The sequence below is a fragment of the Aulonocara stuartgranti genome (assembly GCF_965226115.1).
Source record: "Aulonocara stuartgranti genome assembly, chromosome: 22".
Lineage (NCBI taxonomy): Eukaryota > Metazoa > Chordata > Actinopteri > Cichliformes > Cichlidae > Aulonocara > Aulonocara stuartgranti.
The window spans coordinates 19,964,224-19,987,812 of record NC_138957.1 but is presented as its reverse complement, the minus strand read 5'-3'; the positions used below and the strand labels follow the sequence as shown (position 1 = coordinate 19,987,812).

General features: G+C 40.2%; 1 protein-coding gene across 2 annotated transcripts; it reads left to right on the top strand.

Annotated features, from left to right (window-relative positions):
* Positions 1-1,157: 1,157 nt before the first annotated feature.
* nup153 (nucleoporin 153) lies at positions 1,158-23,587 on the top strand (the record flags this gene model as incomplete). 2 transcript variants are annotated; one of them, XM_082520935.1, is made up of 22 exons in its annotated part: positions 1,158-1,286; positions 5,744-5,960; positions 6,048-6,323; positions 7,150-7,289; positions 9,259-9,387; positions 11,045-11,161; positions 11,324-11,371; positions 11,533-11,586; positions 13,960-14,097; positions 14,215-14,267; positions 14,538-14,670; positions 14,781-14,942; positions 15,122-15,211; positions 15,289-15,373; positions 17,505-17,606; positions 17,694-18,341; positions 18,576-18,755; positions 18,896-19,840; positions 20,244-20,699; positions 20,798-21,016; positions 21,112-21,298; positions 21,926-23,587. In XM_082520935.1, the coding sequence occupies 22 exons, from the start codon at positions 1,158-1,160 to the stop codon at positions 22,011-22,013; spliced, it is 4,596 nt and encodes a 1,531-aa protein (XP_082377061.1). In that variant the 3' UTR covers positions 22,014-23,587. The 2 variants fall into 2 exon arrangements, with proteins under 2 accessions (XP_082377061.1, XP_082377060.1); XM_082520934.1 differs by having other exon boundaries at positions 5,741-5,960.
* Between the last annotated feature and the right edge of the window lie 2 nt (positions 23,588-23,589).

Genomic DNA, 23,589 nt, shown 5'->3' with positions numbered 1-23,589 from the left:
AGTCTGAAGGGGAAATGGTTATGAGTCACCTTTTCATTTAGTTCTGCCAGCTACCACAGTGAAATCCAACATATCGTTGTTATAAAGAATCAAAATGGGTCAAATTGTTTGTGAGATGAAATATGGTGATGTAGCAGCTATCGTTTATCTGAATTACTATTTAATTGTTCTTTAATGTATTTTTTTATTACTTAAGTTAACTGTTGGTGTTTCATCAGGAAGGGTGTCTGTCATAAAATATTTGCCAAATAAAACCACAGGGAGAGGCAAGGCTGAGATGGTTTGGGCATGTAGAGGAGGGATACTGGATATATGGGACCAAGGATGGTGACTATGGAGCTGCCAGGAAGGAGGAAAAGAGGAAGCTCACAGAGAAGATTCATGGATGTAGTGAAGATGTGTGTTGTTGATACATTCCTGCATACCTTGGCATATGATTCCGGACCACAATACAGTTATTACTTTTAATGCATATAAGCCTATATTTTTACAATTTTGCACTATTATTTAGTTGGATTATTACTTTTATTTAAGTAAAAGGTCTAAACATAATAATTTACCATTTTGTTAAACACTTCTTCAAACCAAAATATTCTTGAAACCTTTGTGTTGAATTAAACTCTTTGTTTACTGTATTTATTTATGATCAAACATTCATAAGGTGAGCTTCCCACTACTATGAAATTTTACTTCCACCATTTGCCAGGCAGATCTGAGTCAAAATCTAAAGTCCTTATCTCAAAATGTCTCAAAATCTCAGAGACGTGTAACCTGAAATTATTTGGAATTCTTAAGTCAATATTTGGAATGACAGACAACAGAAAATATTTTTCTTTTTTCAGTGGCAGAAACAAGCTTCCATATCCCTCCCCCCTACAACATCATTTTAAAAAAAATCCTGAAAATGCCTAGACAAAAGGAAAAAAACTCATTTTTCCCCTTACAAATATATGTTGTTTAACCGTATACTTGTGATTTTTTATTTATTTATTTTTTGGTCAATGTAAATGTACAAATGTCCTTATAATTACTCGTATTACCCTTATGATAATAATTATCTCCATGATGCCATAGGCTTGACCTGTCGAGTTTACCTCCTTTGTTAGGTTGTGCAACTACATTTCCCATAGTTCCTTTGAGAGTGGCTACTGTGTTGGATGACAGCTATCCGGCGCCGAAACACCGAAAGATACTCAGACGACAGAGCCATGGCGGCCACGGGTGGAGGGAAAATTAGAAGCAGGAGATATCATATTGCCGCTAAACCTTACGCCAAGAGTAAACAGGTAAACAGAATGAACAATTTAAGTTTAAAGCCCGTTTCGAGGACCGTACAGTGACTGTAATGCTTGTATTCTTGAGGTCTTGTTATTGTTTAGTTGGAGACATTTTGTGGCCTGCAGTTAGTGCTCGTGGCCTCCACGCGCTGCTAGCATGCACAGGAAATGCTAACGGCTAAAGGCTAGCTAACTTGCTCATAGGTTAGCAAAAGCAGGCGGGCTTGACAGTCAAATCGCAACACGGTGTGTCATTTACATTAGGTTACGAGTGTTGATTAAGTGCTCATTCACATGCGAGAAGTTGAGATGGCCAACATTTGCTGAAGTCGTGAGTTTTTAACTGTTAACAAAGTTCGTAGAAAGCGAGGAAGTAGGATTCTAACCGTTAGCCGATGGAGCTAGTGCTAGTGGACGCTAGTTTCGGGGAACGGCGCATTGTTGTCCTCGGTTCTTAAGTTTTGAGGCGTCATACTGTTGCAGGTAGACGTGGCAAGATGGTTTGGTTCTAAGTAACAACTGTCTCGGGGTACACATAACTGTTTTCCATTTTAAGCTTGTGTTGGTGGGCTGGGTGGAAACCTTTTAAGTGCTAGGCACCGTTAGCCAAATCAAAGCCAGCTGAACTGCGCAGAGAGCATTGGCTGCTTGGAAACCCACATGGTTACCTTAGTGGGTATATTTGCCGCCTGGACAGCGGTATTGTTGGCTTTAAGACCACCCTGTGATCTTAATGGTGGCTAAGACTATCTTGTGTACTTTTGTGTTTTTGTCAGTTTAAAAAAAACTCCAGTTAACTACAAGTGTATTGGCTACTGGAGTGCAAATTAACTGGAAATCTTTCTTCCTTTCTTTCTTTTTTTCGAGAAATATACAATCGACTTTCCTTGACAATCGTCTTTAATAGTCGTAGTTGTACAATCATCAGCACCAGCACAAAGTTGTCACATTTATGAATTTCAAGTAAGACAGGATTTTGGATAGATATTATTAATGATCAAGATATATTGATTATACAAACAAAATACTACACATTTTTTAATTCGACTCTTCTGGGTTTCATGGTTTTTGTTTTCCTCCCGTGTTTGATGCTCTGGATCAGGTAATATCACAAATCAAGTATAATCAACATATTTCTATCAAGCATTATAATTGATTGCATTCATACGACTATGTTTGACTCTTTACAAGTTGTGGCAGTGATTTATTAAGCTGCTAATTGACCAGAATCCAATTCAGGGTCACAAGGGCAGAGGGCTGGAGCCCATCCCAACTGTCATAGAACGACAGGTAGGGTACTCCCTGGGCAGGTCGCCAGACTGTTATAGGGATAATGCATATACACAGAAAAACATTAACACTTCTACCTAAAAGCACCAGTTAACCAACAGCAGAAAAAGAAGATTCATGTAATTTTCCAAGCTCTGCTGTTGTCGTGCCAGTGTCATGTTACAGCTCTTAACAGCATATCTCACATAATCAGCAACCCAGATTTTGCATAATTCAGCATTGATCCCATGGCAATGTACCCTTTTGACTTCGCACATAGTGTTAAAATAGAAATGGCATTCATGGTAACAATGAAGACAAGTACATGAAACTGTGGCATGAAACACAAAAAGAAGTTGAATAGTTTTTCACCTCTGTAACATGCGAGTCAAGGTTAAGTCTTTTTAAATTGTGCATCGATTCAATAGCACATGATGCAGAAGTGTTTGAACTTTCATATTTAAGTAAAGTCTCACTCACCCTCAAACAACAATTACCCAAATCTTATTTACAGTTTAAAAGATAGGTTTAATTTTTCATCATCAGTTTTGTTTACACAACACTTTGTTGAGAAAGCAGAAGGAGCTTGGTAAGACATGCAGTGTTTGTGCTGTTTCTGTCTTGATTCACTTCTAGGATTGCAATTCTTCAAAACAGTCGGGCTGGCTTCACTATAAGAGCACAAATTTAATTAGATATTGTTCACTTCAGGCTTCTCGAGGTTGACGTGCAGTTCGTGCAACACTCTTGGGTCTTAGCTATGCTACTGTGTCTACAGTTATGATTTTTTTTTTTTTTTTTTTTTTTTTTTTATAAAAAAAAAGCAACACTATGGTGGTGCTTATGCTCATTTTTCACATTTTATACACATGTGAATACACTAGTGTATTTGCACACAGGGTAAAGTACAGGGTGCCCCACAGGTGTGTGGCATAGATAAGGAGGAAGGAAGGAGCATATATAGCTTATCAAGTGTTGAAAGTCACTGCGGGGTACATGGTGTCTCCAAAAGATGCACTTGCAAGCTGGTGCTTTTCCTCAGAGCTTCCTTTTCTGCCTTCTCTTATCACAAACAGCATTGATGTCTTAATATGAAGACACCCAAGTACAGCAATAACACCAGACTTTACATTAAATAAATGTTTTCAATAAACGTCTTCTTGCATCAAAAGACCACCAATTTAGAATCCACTTAGTCACTTATCACATCACCTGTTCAAAAAGCTTAAATCTGAAGAAGACTAATCTTTTCACCTGCTGTTTCAGGTTACACACTGAAAATAAGGCTGCTAGGCTGAGTTTTTTTTGTTTTCTTTTGTTTTTAAGAACAAACCAAAAGTAAAATGGTCTGTGTGCTGAAAGTCTATTTGCCACATAGCTTCAAATTTGGCAGGTTCTTGTTAAACTTAGCTACAGGCTGAGAGATCGGTCAGTCCTCTCTCTGGAACTGTTTTCACATTTGGTGTCTCTGGTCAGGATGCTTTCTGAAGTTTCCTTTTCTCACATTTTGCAGTCAGTATGAAACAGTTCATATCAGACATATTAACACTGCTGGAAATATTCTGTTTGGTTTAGCTGATGAAGCTAGCAGAGCATAAATGAGTTAGGACGCAGGCAAGACTGCTCAATAGTGCACTGGAATGTCCTCACATCAGCTCAGTCTGACCTCACACAAACTTTTGGGTGGATATTTTTCATTTGAATTGATTAATGTGTAGAAAAATTTCCCAAGATCGATATGTGAAAACACCCTTTTTACCTTCTTAGTATGAAGATTAGCTTGCCAGTATGCCAAAGAGACAGAACTACAGTTATGTCATTACTTTACACTAAAACAAGAAGAGTGCTATCAATGAGGGCACAGTGTTCCTCGTGTTTAGGTTGTATTTTGTGGCAGAGGCAGGGAGTATATGCACACTGCAATAGCAGTTGCTCATGGGCATAAATTATTAACTTGTAACGTGCCATGTGAAAACCTGTATAAAGTTCAAATTTTTTTATTAAAAAAAATTCTAAAATGTAAGAACTTATAGATTAACATGCAAAAAAAGTTTAATTTATCTGTGTTTAATTGTTTTCCATGACTTTTTAACTCAAAGATGTCAAATTATGACCGATGTTTATTGTGGTTTAATAATTACACAAATTGTCACCTGTAGTATGTTCATAAATAATTAAACTTCTGATAATGTGCATTATCATAGCTTATATTTCGGAAAAAATCACTAAGCACTAATTAGCTGCTCTCCACTGAGTGTCTCCTGCTGTGGATGAGTTTCATCATTGTGGACTGCAGTTGCTAATGGTCGAGCTCGCTTTGTAGCCTTAGTGAGCTGTGTGTAGAGGTCCATGACCAAGCTCTCTAGTTGCTGTAGTTTCTAGTTAAAGTGAATCACAGTTCTTCTGCAGGACAAATTAAGGACTGCTGTTGTCAACTGCAGTCCAAGATTGGGAAGTTGGAATACAAGGCCCAGAGCTAAATTGCATAGACTGATGAGCTACCGAGTAGGGAGACAAGAATGAGGGGAACTAAATTAATTGTAGATTGTTTTGTTCTCAGAGATGGCTTAAAAAAGTTACAAATCATAAAATGTGTGTCCCAGTATAACTGGGTGTTGAAATGCATTTACTTTCTATGCATGGTATTTAGAAGATTTGACTCCTCTGCATCGACAGGAATTCATCCAGTGTTTGACCTGAGTACAGTGCAGAACGTCACTTGCTCAGTGTTTCACAGAAGCATGCACAGTGCCTGACCCAATTTCTGTGCTTGTTTTGTTTTGCGCCAGTGAAGACGAATAGAGTCTCATTGCAAATGACGGGCTGTGCACTTGATTCAAATAAAAAAATCCAATGTATAGCTGTAGTTTGCTCATCTGCAATGTCCAGGGTTTTTATGACTCGGTTATGTGGAGTTGATTTACCACAAGTTTATTAGGTCTTTTGACTGAGTATGGGATTTTTTTGTGCTTTGGTGTTAAAAGTGAAAAATCCACAAGACTCAACTAGCAACACTTTTAGCAGGGAATTTTATTTTACATACATTGCATAGTGTCCAGTGCTAATTGTCAAAGGAATTTTCAAATGAAACAGCTGCAAATACTGACTTGGTTTGTTTTTTATGTTTAATTTAAATATTATTTATTTTACACCCTTATTGACTCTTTCCTCTCCCCTCCTCTTGGTTTTATCAGCAGCAGTCAGGCCTCATCAGTCGAGTGACAGACACAGTAAAGAGCATCGTTCCTTCCTGGCTGCAGAAATATTTCAAGAATGGCGATGCTCCTGAAGGAGGAGTGGATATACATGGGACAGAGCAAAACTGCAAACCGCCTCCTCCTCCTAATGGTAGCGAAGAGGGACCACCTCCCCTCGATGGACGTGACTCCCCAGAGCCAAGTACTAGTAACACAGGTGAGGGGTCTTTCAGATCATATGGTTAGTGGTGATATTTTTTTTGTATTGCTGAGCTCACCTGTCACATTTGTCCTTCTTACACAGAGCCCTCAACAAGCAGAGCATCCCTGAACTTTCAGGAATATGTGCTCTCGCGACCTCCTCTTAGTCGCTCCCATCTCCACTTCACCCCACTGGATGCCTCCTCCCCAACTTTGGGGGCTTCCAGTAGCCTCTTCTCACAGCCCTCCACCTCCTCAGCCCCTGGACCCTTTTCCACTGGCTTTTCCTTGGTAAAAGAGATTAAGGATAACCTGTCACAGCATGAAGATGATAACATCTCCACCACAAGTGGATTCTCCTCCCGTGCATCTGACAAGGGTAAATAGATGGCAGATTTGTGTGTTTAAGTGTTTTGTAATGTAATCTGACATAATGTAAATATTTAAAAAGTGGCAGCTACAAACATGAAATCCGCAATGTTCTGCATACACTCGCTTTTCCTCCAAAGTGGGTTGAGATAGTGGAGCAGTTAGAAGAAATTTAATTCTCAGTTGATGAGTGAATTGAGCCTCAGTGTTGAGTTCTTTGGATCTGTTGTGCCGTTAAACCGGTCTGTGTTCAGACTATTTGGCTACTGTTGTTTAAATGTAAACACACAACTACAACCCCATATATAGCCTTGACCGCAATGTGTTGGACTTCCATACATTTGCATATGCAAAGCTGATTTCTTTATTCCAGGACTCTACCCTTTGAATACTGTTTGTTCGTGGGATGAAACCATGTTTAGCACAGCTAGTAAGGTAATTACAGGATGAAGAAAGGGAGTCTGAACAGATTTGACGTAAAAGTTATAATTTGAGTTGATTTTTATGATCTTCTTATAAACATTGTTTTTCTCGCCTCAGACTAAGCAGAACTGGTGATTTTGCTTTTTGGATACATTTTTAGATTAAAATGCAATCAAATAAGTATTGCATATGTGGATGGGCAGTTCAGGTAGAGGGGATCTAGTATATACAAACAACTCAGCCACATAACCAAAACAAAGTGCTGTAATTAAAATAAATAAATAAATTACATTTTATATCCCACACTTTTTGGACAGATTTTCAAAGCCCTATAGAGCCACGGCTAGAAGCTAGATTAACACACTAGTGCTCTCTTGAATTATAGAGATTTTCAGTATCTCTTTCTTTTTCAGATGTCCCCACTTCTAAAACGGCATCACTTCCTCAGCTTTGGTCCCCGGAGACAGACAGAACAAACTCTGGACCTCAACCTTCCCAGTCCAGCCTGAAAAAGCCTGCTTTCAACCTGTCTGTCTTTGGAACATCATCCAATGTGAGTGTTTGTCTGTCCAACAAGATCCTGAATCTCTCAGCATGTAATGTTTCTAAAAAGCTCTTAAAAAAAGAGTTTCATACATGTTTTACCAGGGTGCCATGAGATGAGTGAGGAACATGATTGGGTGAAGCTTGCTTATCACAACAGCTTCATGTAAATGTGCTGATCTTTGCTTCGAAGTGCAGTCAAATGTTGATCCTTCGAGCTCTAAATTATAAATTTACAGTGATATTTTTGTTGGATAATATTAGGGCGATTATTTTGATAGTCGACTAGTTACCGATTATTTTTACGATTAGTCGACTAATCAGATCATGCATCTATTGGACGTACAACGTACAGCTTATTGCACCAGCATGCATCTGCTCTTATATAACTATCATTAGCTTACAGTTTTAAGTGTTTAAGGTATGTGCTAACTAAAAATAAAGACAAGATGATAGTTTATTACATTTTAATGAAATTTGCTGATTGTCTCGGTGAAGTTTAATAAACTCAGCCATCTGCTCCTTGCTATCTAAAATATAACAGGACACTGGAGTATATTCTCTACCATCTCACACTTCTGATGATCAGTTGTCTGCTTGACGTTTATACATCTGTGTAAAAACTATAACTTTAAAACTAAACTCAAAGGCCTACAGGCTGCCTCAATAATGTGTAATTGTTTTGTGTAATTTTAACTTTGTTTGTTCGTATGTATTTGTCTTGAAATGTGCTGCCTCTTGGCCAGGACTCCCTTGAAAAAGAGGTCTTTGATCTCAACGGGACATTCCTGGTTAAATAAAGGTTAAATAAAAAAAAAAATCTCAGCCAAACCGATAAAATAAATACTGAAAAAAGCCAAACAACATTGTTAAGTTATCTAAGTGACTTGTACATCACGTTTGACCTGAGTAGCGAAAGAGGGCGGTGGGTTTGAAAACAATTTGCCGGGAGTTCGGTGTTCTCACGGGCTCTAGTGAGCCTTGAACCCCGGCTAGCTATCGAGCTGGTGGGTAACAGACGTCTCCGAAAACGTCGGAGCGCTTTTGAAAATATGTGGTGTCTTGATAAACTGAGCAGATATTTGAGGTTTACACAGCTACATTCTCGCCTGAAAATATGCTAAACGTTTATTTTGTGACCCAGAAAGAATAATAAGAGTAATATTAAAACTAACTAGCTGCCGCCATTGTTGGAAACTGAGCAGGGCCGCGCTATGAATTCTGGGACACAGCTTCTTCTTCTTCTTCGGGGTTTAACGGCAGCTGGCATCCTTGTACATGCAGTGCTGCCATCTTCTGTTTCAGTCCGCTATTACACTCTTAAATTCTACTACTTATTCCTGCATCTTTTGGGATCTTACAAAGTCGACTATTAAATTAGCCGTCAACAATTTTGATAGTCGACTAATCGTGGCAGCCCTAGATAATATGTAAAATCACTGTTACTATCCCTCTAAGAGACAATATCTTGTTTACAAGATTACTTTAGTAATGTTAGGCTGCTTTACATTTACTTTTTGAGGCCAACCAATTCATAGCAAGTAGCATTGCTGTTCAGTCTAGCTCTGATTTTAACAAGACAAAACAACAGTTGAATATTTAAACAAAAAGGTAAGAGTAACGCCTAATACAAGTCTGAGCTTGTCGGACATGTTTTAGGAAGCTCTAATGTAACAGTTAGTAATTCCCTGTAAAACCACATGAGATTATAATAAATTAACTTCTAAGAATATGTGAAAGCTATGGTTTGACCAGTAAAAGTCATAGTATACCTTTGACTTTCATTGTATATTGAAGGCACTATAACACATATTTGCAGTTTAACTTTGCACTTGATTTATTTTGAAATGTTTTTCTTATTTCATGAGTTAAAGTAAAGTAAATCATAACAAATAGCCCTCTCATAAATTAGGATAATAACTAATTTAGGAATGTATGAAAAAATGACTCAGAATTATATTTACCTTCCTCCGTTCCAGTCCACTTTAAACAGCACTGTGCTGAACTCTAGCCAGCTTGGAGATTCACCCTTCTACCCCGGGAAGACCACCTATGGTGGTGCAGCTGCAGTCAGGAGCTTGCGCAGTCGTCCTGGAACACCGTATCAGGTGAGCAAGATGATGGTCATGTATGGTGTTAAAACAGAAGCTTTTATTGTTACCATGGCACCGAGTAGCAGTCTATCGCAGTAGGTCTTATGCGTTGTATTTTATTTATTTATTTTTTATTTGGTTGGTACACCCTTGTAAAACATAATATTCATGCATTCACTCTGTTACATTTACAGGTGTGCTTGCATTTATTTTTAATGTAGCTTGTGTTGAATAAAACAGTGAAAACATGGGTTGCACTGAAGTATATTTTTAATCTTGTAATAAAAAGTGTCTATATATCAGGAGTTTTTGGATTGTCTAACATTGTAGTAGTTTGCAGTAGTTTCTGAGGGTCGGATTTGATCCAGAAAAACACATGAATGCCCTGCTAATGTAGACTGTTGTTCTGGTAGTGTAATGTAGTCCGGCTTATCCAGGTAGACAGTTTTATCTAATAAAGTCCTTTTTCTTCTTCTTCTTCTTCTTTTTTTGTCTGGCTGATGTTAGGATTATCTGCTTTTGTGACCACAGTGATTGGTACCAGATGTAGCACGTAGCTAGCCAACCTTGGCTTGATTGTTTGCTAATGTTGCCTTTGGCAAAATGGCACTCAAAACCACAGCAGTTTTGTGTTTGTTGAGTTTGTGTTGGAGTCTGTTTGGTGGAAGCTATTAGGACTGTGTGGTATGATTAAAATCTCATATCCTGATATGTTTCTGTTTTACATGAGAAATTTTGTACTCAGGACTGAACATTACTCATTCATATACGATTATTTGTCTCTTTTATTTAAAACTCATGAGCAACTGTTTAAGAATGTAAAAATGCGACTTTATAAAGTCTAAAATACTTCTTAAAACTAAATGATTAAAGACCCAGCATAAAATATTATTATACAAAACATCAAATATAAACATTGTACCTTAAAGGTTCACTCTAGGATTTATTTTGACCATGTGATGGTTCTTTTGTTTCTCATTCGTAAACTTGCTCCATATTCGTTCATATGGTTCTTTCATAGGTGGTCGAATAGGTTTGTGGTGGCCCGTTTTGCGGACCACTGTGCGGACCACTGTGCAGCATAATATGCAAAGTACAGTTTGGTCTCTGTCAGACTTTCTGTAACTAAACAAAGTTCTTGATACAGAGGTAGTTACTGGGTTAGCAGTAAGATCCTTCATTTGTCTCAACTCACCGGTCTCTCTTTCCGAGCTACAATGTGTGTTCTGTCTCAGCTCCACTCGTCATTCTGGTATTCATGTTTCTGTTTGCATCCATGTGTTGCCATGTAAGATTGCCCACCATAATACAAATGATGATGAAAATATCGCTGTAAACGGTGTATTTGGCAGCACAAGGAAATATATAAGTGGTTACTGGAATCCATTTCAAAGCTGTTGTTGCTTACTTTTGGTGATGTGAATGAGAAGGAGGCACAGCATTCAATTTTTGTCCTGCGCACAGACACCAGTCCACACGCTGTTGGGTGTAAAATGCTAGAGAGGTTAAAGGTATAATATGCTCATATATTGGCAATAATTGTGTTTAATAAACAATAAATGTTGCATAGAGCATGTTTAAGATGTTGGAGTAAGTTGTTTGTTTGTGATACTGACATTATAGTTTGAATATTGATTAAACTGTAGACTGAAGTAGTTTATCTGATATGCAGGCCCCGGTGAGGAGACAGATCAAGGCCAAGCCTGCTGGTGCTCAGCCCTGCGGGGTAACCAGCGCCACAGCCAGACGCATCCTGCAGTCTTTGGAGCGCATGTCGAGCCCACTTGCTGTGAGTACACACATGCAAGATGAAATTATACTTTTTATTATACTAGTTTGGTGTCCCACACGGAAGTGAATATGCAAATATAAACATTGTCGAAATGTTCTGGCAGGTGTTCCTGCTTAAAATCTTTAAACCTGATGGACATTTATTTGTCTTCATTTACAGGATGCCAAGCGAATCCCTGCAGCAGCCTCATCCCCCTTACTGTCACCAGTAAGAGCTTTTAATATTCAGCATACACATCTGTGACACTTTGTACATTGCAGCACATGATGTGAGGATAAACACCCCAGACATTGAGAAGCTGGTTTATATTTTGTTATACTGACACCACATCCAGCCCAAAAAGTTCTCACTTGAGTTCTGTCTTGCAGCCAGTGGATGGTGTAAATCCAGATGCGTTACATCTCCTGTCTAAAAGGAAACGGGTAAGTACCAGTTTTAGAATATATGTGGCCATCAAAATTTTAGTTAGCTCATAGCTGTCCAATTTTAGCCTTGTACCTCTGGTTCGTTAATAACGGTGTTGAATGTGGGTGAAAGCTTGTGGTTGCAGATCAACATCTACATTTCTCAAGTGTCCTCTGCAGTGTGCTTAGTGATACAAACAGGAGATCATTGTACAAGTGCAGCAGCACTTGTTGCAATTTGTCTTCATGTCATTTCTGTCCCCTACCGGTTTGGTCTCCTTTACGCTTATTAACGGGAGTCTCCTCAGCTGTTCCTCACTCTGTGTGTATCTCTTATGTGTCCTCACACACCTGTGAGCAAAACTCTGGCAGGCTCATGAAATGGTGTTAATGTGCGCTGTATTAAGTGCTGTCCATTGTTAAATTGTGCCAGCTCTGGAATGAACTTGTCCTCAGTAATAACTGTCAGGCGTTGCCAGCTGTAACAGCTGCAGTGCAGAACAATGGTGTATTCACCCTTACAGGTCTGAACAAGAAACCCTGCTTACCCAAACCAGGGCTTTCATGTGTAATTTCTGTTTTACTCTTGGCATGGTTCAAAATATAACCAAGCAGTTACTAGAATTTTCTTGGTTATGCCTCTTGAGGCAGTGGTATTTTATTTTTGTTTTTCTTTTAGTCTTACATAAGCAATCCTGATACGAACCCCATATTTTTAAATTAAAATATAATCTTGACAGTCCTCTGTGGGTCCACATTGCAATTTCTTTATGACAGCATCTGAAGGATTGCTATAAAGTTATCTTTGAAGTACAATTTTATGTATGTTTAGTAGAGCTGGGCGATATGAGATTTTTTCATATCACGATATGTTTTTTTCATTTCAGGTGATAACGATATCTATCACGATATAAGCCAAATAACTATATTCGTAAGATTTAAATGTGCCGTTGCTCACAAGTAAAATGTGAAATAATCAGCAGCTTGTTTTTATTTAAATATTTATTTCCCATAATAAGTTCAACAGGGTAGATGTACTTAAGGAACATGAGACTTTTTCAGATAAATAAAGGCAAATATTGCAAACTACACAAAAGGCAGCCGCTAAAGCGTTTAAGTTTCAAAATAGAACAAACAAAACAGACTAAATTGTCAATTCCACTTAGAAACAAAATATTAATTCTAAAAATAAATCTTAGTTTGTTTTACAGAAGAACAGACAAAACTGACTAACTTTTGTCAATATCAAATAAACTGAGAACTAAAAGGAAATTCTCAATCTCTCCTTGTTGTATAGCTTAGCTTTTCAAACAGTTTTAACAGTTACTTTAGTCTGACAAAAGCCGAATGACGAATTAGCGCTTCCAGTCAGAGACTGAGGCTACGTCCACACGTACACGGGTATTTTTGAAAATGGAGATTTTCCGTTTTCGTTTTAAAAAATAATCCCGTCCACACATAAAGGCAGAAATGAAGGAAAACGCTGCTATGAACATGCCAAAGCAGCAGGTGGCGCTAGATTCCTAACCGTGCAGAAATGTTGGCCAATCAGAAGTCTAGAAGCCTCGGTGGGAAAAAGTAAACAAAGCTGGGGCATAGAAGCAGAACCGAGTCGTATGTGTGGAGGGACAGTAACTGTGTGTATATGTAAGCATTTAAACACTGCAGAGAGTAGAATTAACAGTGACAGTATTGTAGAAATTCATTTCACCGAAACAATAACGTGGCGCACAGTGTGACGCATGCACCAGTTTATTGTATTTCCAGACTTGCTTTCGGCACAATTTACAGTGCACGCTACTCTGTTTTTTGTCAGACTTGAAATAGCCGAAATACCTTCACACTACGGAACTTCTATGGCTCTTCCGTTTGACAATCTCTCCGGCATTGGAACCATCATCTGTTTTCTCTTCGGTCACGCTCGGTTGATTTTTCTAGTCGGCACACTCATTTCCTCCATTACGCGCTGGCTCCATTACCCGCTGGCTGCTTCCCAAACAAACACACGTGCGGCTTGGCACTTGTGCTGTACGTAACAAGCCACGCGACGTGACGCTGCGGCTGTGATTGGTTCGGCTCTGCGCTACTTAATTTGGATTGGCTGACCTTTTTTTTTCTTTTTCTTTTTTTCTTTGAGGACAAGAGCGGCGAGGTCTATCGCGATAGCTTAATTTCTCTATCGAGTAAAAGTTATATCGCGATACATATCGTTATCGTTCTATCGCCCAGCTCTAATGTTTAGAGAAGTTGATGTTCACATTTCAGATTGGTTTCATTTTTGAGTAGAAAGGAATGAACTGTTTCTGAATATGGACACAGAAAAGACCAAGAATCAAACACTGCCCTCTCAGTTAACTCTATTTTTATTTTTATTTTTTCTCCTAAATCCAGATGGACTCTAACCTTCCACCGGTGCAAAAACTTGTGGTTCCTGCTGCTTCTGTGTCAGGAAACCGCTCTGTGTCCTTCAGGCCTACTTTAACCCCCGGAGGAGTGACTCGAGCTGTAGACAGGACTGCAAGAGATACGGTTAGTTGCACGGTGGTGCCTCCCGCCATGATTTTTCTGTATTTGACTGTAGCCAGTCAGAATATATCAAATATAAAAACTGTTTGTAATCCCTTTGTTTTTGCATTATTCCCATAGCACACAAGACAATCACCACAGCTTCCTGAAGCGACCCCAGGTCCATCTCAAAGGTAAAACAGTGACTCTGATTAATCAGGTTCAAGTCTAACTTAAGAACGATGTTCCTGTCTCTGAGAAACTGAGGTAACAGTTTCCTCAGTCCATTTACTATTCTTACATTTTCAGATTTATGTCCTGCTTAAAAATCTTGTTTAGAATTTATCTCACAAATTAATTTATTTTAGTCAATTTATTCAAAGTAAGAAAACACGACAAGTTAAATGATTCAAATGGTTGTTTATACCTGTATTTGTTGTTTGTTTTTGTTGTTGTTTTTTTAGCACAAAGAGTTCTAGTGGACCAGTTTATCCTCTGTCCAGCACACCTGCAGTCAGCAGCGTGAGCTCTGGAGGAGGAAAGATGAAGAGAGGGAAGACCAGTGCTCGGCCCTCCTCCAAACGTCTGGAAGATGAGGTGAGATCTTGATTTATCTAATCGTGATCTTTTTGTAAGTTATCACAGTCTTCATCCAGTAAGAGAAACAAAGGTATAACGTGTTGCTTCTGCTTGTTTTCTGACTGCAGGTTGCGGAGGTGCCAGAGCTCCCGGCCATTTTACTTCCCATCAGCACATCTGCATTACCCACCTTCAGCTTCTCTTCTCCTTTGCCGCCGCTCAACACTTCCACTAGCTCCTCTCCCAAGATCCCGGCTGTTACTCCTGTTAAGGAAACAGTCCCAGATAAGGTACGTCTTAAAGCATCCAAGCGTTTTTCTGTCATAAAACTGCGAGTCTCAATTGTTAATTGACATCAAAACAAACTTTGAACTAGTTCAACTTGACTTTACTGGTGAGTAAGTGACTGAAATAATGCTTTTCAGTCAGCACCAATTAGGGTTTTTTTTTTTCTTTTCACCTTTTACAGGATCCACCAAGAGCCTCAACACCACTTTTCACATTTTCCTCCCCTATTGTCAAAACCACTGCTGCTAGCCCACCTTCCTTTTCCCCCTCTGTAAGTATTTTTTCTACTTTTTTAATAATTACACAACCTTGCTTTAGAAGGTTAAATTGATAATTGTTTCTCTGTAGGCTGGATTTACTTTTAGTGCACCTGTAGCCAAGCTGGGTCCTTCTATGGTGAATGGAAAGCTGACCACGCCCATAGCAGCAGCAGGTAAGTGTTTTGTGTCACAAAAATGCCAGAGGCCCTTTCACATACATTGTGACAGTATATTTAAAATAGTGCTGTCAGCATTAATCTCGTTAAAATGACGTTAACACCATAACTGCATTAATGTGGCAAATCTGTTAACAAGTTGCCGCGGATTGCCCTGTGCGTAGGGCAGCAAGGCGTCAACATGTCAGCGCGGTTAGCTCGTTAATGGATATTTGCCTCGTTAATGCAGTTATGGCGTTAACCTAATTTTCACAAGATTAATGCTGGCAGCACTATTTGATTGTATTGAGCAACGTGCAGCATGGTGTCGGCTGGTGAGCACTTGCTAATGTGTGTTGTACTGAAATTTTACTGTTGTGCAGTGTGATGTGTATCTGCACGACAGTTAGAAAAGATGGTGAGCAGCCACAAAGAAGACACAGTACAGTCAGAGTGAAGCACCCATTTTGCGCGGTTCCTTCTACTGAAATGATTTATGATAAATGGACTCATACTTGTATGTAGGGCTGGGCCATATTATACCGTTCACGGTAATACCGGTACAATGTTAGGCAAGAAAATTAAAAAAATCAGAAAAGAAAATATTGCGATAGAATATGGGTAAAACGCGCATGCGCAGTGCCTTTTTTCTTCATACGCACATGGCTGAAAAAGCATGGCGGCAACGGAGAATGAGAAGGGGAAAGCCAATCGTTGAGTGAAACGGATGACCCAGTTTGTAAAAATGGTGCCACTTCAGTGATGTGGAACTGGTTTGGTGTTTGTCTGTCAGATACCCACCAAGTATACCCACCAAGTACTTTACCAGGTGTAACTATGAAGTTTAACTTCCAGGCATCCATGAAAACAGAATTTATTACATTTAACGGAGTTAGAAGTTAGCAGGAAGCTAGCGGAAGTTAGCTCGCTAGTTTCGCTAGTTACCTAAGCATGATATTGCATGTTCTGACTGAGAGATTTCTGAAAAAATTCAAACGTACAGCTCTGCTGTCACTTCCAACATAAATGAAGACAAAAAACTAAACAGCGGTGACGTTTGTAGGGTTACTGAAGTTGGGCTAGCTGGTATATAATGATGTGCTACGTGATCGCTAGCGACACAGCTATGTTAGCATAACATAAACAGTGAAGCTGCAGGATAAACGCTAATACTTTTCCACTTAGTAAAAGCTAACGTGAGGGTTCCTGATGGTTAGAGACAAATGCAATCGCATGGCAGGATGCTGTAAACGGACCAAACTTCAGTCAGGAGAACAACTGAGATAATCCATCCACAATAGAAGGTTAGTCATTAATATACTGCAGCAACATGGGAATAGAGCAGCTGTGATAGAATACAGCATTAATGAATCAATGTTACAGAAGCGGAGGAAGCAAGAAGAATGAGTTGAATAAAATTTGATTTATCTGACTGCTTTGTTTTGCTTAATGTGTCTTATAATCCCGTGCACCTTATGGTGCACTCTGAAAAAAAAAATGTATTTGACTTTTTTTATTTGGCACACTGCAGTTTAATGTTGCAAAGCACCTCTTTTTAACTTCAGTGGATATTATACATGGTTATGCTCAGGATATGTCAGCCCATTTCTACTGGAAATGCCTTTGGTTAAACTTTCAGCAAGGAATTTGCATTTGCACTGTTAAATTTTTATATAGCTTTAATGCACATTAAAAACAGCTGCTTGTTTAAGTGAAAATAAATGGATGGGTTTTTTGCACTAGTAAAGTTGTGGAGTTGTATTTTGTATTTTGTCTCGCATCAATTATATCGTCAGTTATATCGTTATCGCAAATTTTCAAATATATATCGTGATAAATATTTTTGGCCATATCACCCTGCTCTACTTGTATGCTTTCCTTCTACTCACATTGAGTATGCAAAACATTTCATACTACAAGTCCAATTCAGTACTTTTCCTCTATGCCTAAGCATTTTTCTAACATTCACATGCTGGTGTCTGACGTTTATTGGCAGAGGAGCGCTGTTCCGCACATGACGTCACCCTGTTAGAAGTAATTGTGGAGTGAGCTCTTTGAAGCCTAAATCATGAATTCTGGCTTCCTGTTAGTTTGTATCAACTGAGAAACCTTGAAATGAGTTTTTGGTCTCATGTTTTCATGTTTACAGTAAAAGCAGCTGTAAAAAAAAGCACAGAAGACTTTGAAGGACCTTTCAAACCAGCCAAGACCTTGAAGCAGGGCAGCGTCCTCGATCTTCTCAAAGCCCCTGGTTAGTCTTTGTATTTTGTGTTATCAAAAATTTTCAGATGTTTGACTTTGAAGTTCATTGCTTTAATTAATGTTCTGGTTTCTTCAGGTTTCGCCTCTCCAGTCGCTCAGATATCCCCAGCTCGCGATGCTACTCCCCAGCAGACGTCCACACAGTCCACTGCCCCCGCCTCCACCTCTGCAACCTCCTCCATTTCTTCAACGGGGTTTGGTGGTTTGTTCAAACCCTCAGCAGACTGGACCTGTGATGTCTGTTTGGTTCCGAACAAGCAGTCAGACACGAAGTGTGTTTGCTGCGCAGCCCCACAGCCCAAGTCTTCATCCAAATCCATGGACAGTAAACAGTCACCCTCCACCTCTGTTGGGCTGGAGAGCAGCAGCAGCACTAACACCACCTCTACCACTACAACCACAACAGGTTTTGGCACAATGTTTTCCAAACCTGCCGGCACCTGGGACTGTGATACCTGTCTTGTTATAAACAAACCGGATGCAGTAAAGTGCGTGGCCTGCGAAACGGCCAAACCCGGAACGGGACTCAAACCCTCACTGACTCTTTCTTCGGCCTTCTCGCCGGTTAAGACTGTATCTACTCCTGCAGCCGCAGTTTCTACAGAGTTCACCGGGTTTGGAGACAAATTTAAAAAACCTGAGGGTGCATGGGAATGTGATACCTGTATGGTGCAGAACAAAGCAGAGGACACAAAGTGTGTGGCCTGCACGAGTGCTAAACCAGGTAATGAATTAAAAATGTTGCTTTTCTGTTGCTGAATCTTGGCTTTAGGTTGCACCAGCTCTCCTTTGCAGTTTTTCAACTTATATATATATATATATATATATATATATATATATATATATATATATATATATATATATATATATATATATATATATATATATATATATATATATATATATATATAAAATGTATTTATTTTTTTCCCTCATGATCTCATCATTGACTGTGCAGGAGCATCAGCAGGAGCCTCTTCATCAACCAGCAGTGCCCCTGTGTTGGGATTGGCAGAAAAGTTCAAGAAGCCGGAGGGAGCCTGGGAATGTGATGTCTGTCTTGTGCAGAATAAAGCATCTGATGTACAGTGTGTCGCCTGTCAGGCAGGCAAACCTGGAGCTAAAGTGGAACCCAAGGGTAATAAATGCACTCTACTTGCAGTATTTTTCAATAGCATGTAAATACTAGTTAAGTGTGTAGGGTACTAAAAGGTTTTCTCTTGTGTTGTTGTTTCATTACATCACTTTTCCCTCTTTAATTGTGTCCTCTCGTTTCAGCCTTTGGTTCTACTTTTGGTTCCTCAACCAGTGGAACCTCAGGATCTTCTGCCTCTAGTACTGGAGGTTTTAAGTTTGGCACATCAGACAGTACTTCAGCATCTGGAGCAGGGGGTTTCAAATTTGGAGGCTCGCTCACTGAGTCGACCTCGTCTTCTTCATCAGGTGGATTCAAATTTGGAGTACCGTTTGGAAGCTCCTCATCAGAAACCACTTCTAAAGGCACTACTGCTACATCAGGGTTCAAATTTGGCAGCTCGTCTGAGAGCTTTAAATTTGGGGCTGCCTCTAGTGATGATAAAAAGTCAGACCAGCCTGCTGCAGGTTCTGGGTTTAAGTTTGGAGCTAGCGGTGGGATAGCGTTTGGAACTGGATCTTCTAGCACAGAAGGCAACTCTTCTAAGGGAGGCTTCACAATTGGACTTTCAAAACCCGAAGAGAAAACAACAGTCACCTCGACAACCTCCTCATCCTCCATTACTTTCACGCCTCCCTCCTCTCAAGAAAATAGTAACAGTAAAACATCTTCGAGTGACACAGCATATACAGACACCGGCTCAGGCAGCATCTCAGCAGCCACAGCCGGGTCTGTATTTGGGAGATTGGGGGAGCCGAGTTTGGCCACCAGTGCACCACAAGTAGTCCCTACTTTTGGGTCCTCACAGGCGGCTAAAGAACCCGCTGCTCCTACATTTACCTTTGGTAAGCCAGAGGAAAAGAAGGAAGCGGTTACCTCCTCTGCTCCGTCTACCTTCCTCTTTGCTGCTGCAAGTAAGGATGCAGATACTACACAGGCCTTCACTGGTGGCTTTTCGTTCAGCAAGCCCAATGCTCCAACAGAGCAACCTCCACCTGCTTTCACTTTTGGAAAGTCAACAGACAAGAATGAAACATCATCTTCAGAAGCCCCAAAGCCTACCTTCGCTTTTGGAAAAAGTGCTGCAGGTACTTAAATTTCTGTCACTTAACAGCACTTTGGGTAGATTGTGGTTTCTAGACCATTCATGCAGTTTCTTTTACTATCATAAAAAATGCTTAAGCAATTCTGGGATTCAGTATCTTGCTGCAGTTCAGTAGATTCATTTTATAAAATTTTAATCTTTTTCTTGCAAGAAGATGCCAAAGTATCCACGTTTTCACCCTGTGATTGTGTAGGTCTTTTGTGCTTAAAAAAAACATTCTACTCTCTCATTGTATTACTAAGACCTCAGGATGTGTGATAACCTGGAAACATCTGTTTGTCTTTCATTGCTATGACATGTGTGTTGGTGCCTTAAAAGGATACTGTGGGTTTAATTGCTGTTTTCTGCTGTTTTATTGATCTCTGTCATGATCTCGTCCTGCACAGAACCTGCTTCTGCTGCTCCAAAACCAGCTTTTTCTTTCCTGGCAAGTAAACCAACCAATGTCACCAACTCCACCACTTCATCGTCCTCCACCCCAACTCCCAGTCTGTTTGGTGCTGCCAGCGGCAGCAGCAGCAGCACCTCCACATCGGCCCCAGCTCCCTCTGCAGCTCCAAACACTTTCATGTTTGGTCAGCCTGCTGCGGCCTCCAGTGACGCTCCTCCAGCTAAAAACTTCATCTTTGGCCAGAGTCAGGACAGCCAGCCACCTGCCCCCTCAGCTGCGCCTCTCAACTCCACTTCTGCTCCTGCTCCAGCTCAGCCTTTCATCTTCGGTTCTCCAACCAATGCTGCTGCTGCTGCTGCTGCTGCTCCTGCTCCTGCTCCTGCTGCTGCTGCTGCTGCTGCTCCCACCTTCAATTTTGGTGCAGCAGCGCCCTCTGCTGCCTCCTCATCAGGTCTGTAACTATGAAGTATCTACATCAGGTATTATAAGTGATCAATTTGTTTATGATCGACATATGTATTTATGTTTTCTATTCTTTTTCAATCACAGCTCCATCTGCAGGTCCAACCCCATTTGTCTTCAGCTCGGCTCCCTCTGCTGGGTTCGGGAACAACCAAACTCCTTCATTTGGATCATCTTTCGGATCTCCTTTCCCAGCCACACCTTCCCAGACCCCAGCTTTTGGGGCCAAACCCAATCCTCCCCCGGCCTTTGGACAGCAGAGTAACCCCACCCCTGTATTTGGGCAAGGTGCTAATCCCGCACCAGGTGAGTGGCTGGCTTTCGAGCCTCATGATTTTAGTTGTGACATTAAAATGTAACACCTTTTTTTTTTTTTTTTTTTTTCTTTTTTTTTAAATCAGGTGGAGGCTTTCAGTTTGGAGGAACCAGTGCATTTGGAGCTACAACCAACAACACCTCAGGTGTGTTTACTTTCGGAGCAGGATCTTCAGCCTCCCCTGCTCCCCCTGCCAACCCCTCTATCGCTCCCCAATCAGGTGCACCTGGAGGTGGATTCAACTTTGGGCAAACTCCGACTTTCAATATTGGGTATGTTGCTTTTTCTCAGTTTACAGCTAATATGTAAAGTTTTCCCAGTGTATGCACATCAAAACAGCTTAAATCCAAGTTAGCGTGCCTTAAATATCCTAAATTAAATATTTAAAGAGTGGTATTTGGGCTGCTATCTATAAGTGTATGTTAATAATAATAAAAATCAGATAGAAAAATGATACTACCATCGATGTATGTGAGATGCTGTCACTAGTTGCACCTGTCATTCGCTATCATTTGAGAACGAGGCGGCGTAGGGCCTTTAAATTGATACCATAGGTACATCGTCAAAACATCTTGGAAGAGTAAGACCATCAATGACCTCAACTTATCTTGTGAATGAGAGCACCTCAGGACAAGGTGAAACAGTATTTTGAAATTCATACCATAGGTATGAATTCTCCTAGCAGGCTGAGAGGTAGCACTGGCAGTCAGAATTTTTGCTTAAATGTTTTCTTAAGTGCTCCCCCAGGGGAGCATTGTATAATATGTATTCAGAAATAGAGTCAGCTGTCTGCAGTGCAGATATTTGATGTGCAGTTCGGTAGATTCAGCCACAAAGTATTTATGATTTTGTGTATGTATGTGGTGATGCTCTAACGGGACTTGTGTCTGTTCCCACAGGTCTACAAAATCATTCACTGGTACTTCAGGTGGACAGCCAGCAATCGCAGGGCGCAAGATCAAGACAGCAGTGCGGCGCAGAAAGTAGATTGTCGCGGTCTTGACAAGAACTCAGACGTTACTATGACTCGACTGAATCCCCACTAAAGCCTGAATAAACTTCTGGAAGGTTTCAACTGGACAAACACTGAAATTGCTACCATTCGGAAAAGGGCAGAGACTGGGCGCATCATTCTGTGCTCGGGGTTGGTTGGGTGGGCGAGGTTTATGTCGGGTTTTGGCTCAGCTGATTATTCACAGGTTTTCACATGCAGATGGGAGGTTTTAATGTGTGAGACCACCCCACAGGATTTGACACTTACACAAAAACTGTTGACCGAACAATGACACTGACTTAGAGAACAACAATCAAGCAAACATCCCCCACACTCGATATTAAAATAAAAAAACAAGCAAGACTGTCATATCTATATTTTCAACACGGGCAGATGTCTGCTAGACTTTAGGCATGACTTTTTGTAATAAAAATTACAAAGACAAAAACTGCAGAGTGTAGACTTATTAATTAGTATGGGTGATCAGGCTATGAGCTGTGATATGCAGAGAGGTAGTGAGAGCTGTGCGGCCAATCTCCAGCGGTAATCCTGCAAACTGCTGCTCCGTCACAGGCAGCAGGGTGCTGGTGGAGATGCATCTGCAGCGTCAGCGCAGCGTGCTGTATGTACAGGGATGACCGTTTAATCTTTGTGACGAATGCAGAGTGCTTGTTTTCTCCCCTCCTCTTATGTACAGACTTGAGGTGTGTTTGGTTTCTTTGTACATGATGAGGTTGTGTGGCGGTGTGTGTATGACAGCTGAACGACAGAGTTTTGTTTAATTCTTCTTTTTTTCACCTGGGTTGCTAGCTAGCACTGCCACAGGTGAACAAGCAAATGAATGTTTAAAACAAAAACCAGGGGAGGACGGAAGGAGGGGCGGGGTGTGGGAGAGGGGAAAACGCATCCATGCACTGCGGAGGATGGACCAGGCAGGAGGCTTACGCCCTCGTTCACCTCCTTTAGGACTTTGTAAATGCGTAATTTCGAAACTCTTGTTACATGTTTAATTTCTCTCTGGTTCGCTCCTCAACTCTGCTTCTTGTGGCCCCTTGTCTCTCTCTGGTTCCCTCCCTCCTCCTGATTTCCTTTTACTCTCCCTTTATCTCTCTCTCTCTCTCTCTCTCTCTCTCTCTCTCTCTCTCTTAATTTGCCTTTGAATATTGTTATAAAAACCTGTAAATAGTGATTTATTTTTTTTTTTAATCTGTGAAGTTGAATTTTTTGTGTTACAAACTCCGCATTCGGCATTTTTGTCTTTAGAATTTATTATGTCAGTTCCCATATTCAAAGTTACCCGAATCCATTTAAAAGGAGCTTAAATGCAAATTGGAGAGCCTTTGGTGACTAAAGGTATATTGGCTTTTCTGATCCACTTTTGTTTGGACCAAAACCAGTATTGTACAAAGTATTAAGTATATATTTTTCTATTGCGTGTTTAAATGGACAAGGGTGACTTTGGGTGATGAGGAAGTCAGTTTAATTTTAAAGCCATGATTATTACTGGATGAGTGATAAAATTTAAACCATGGGTAATTACCATCAATAAAATTAGAAAAATAATGCATC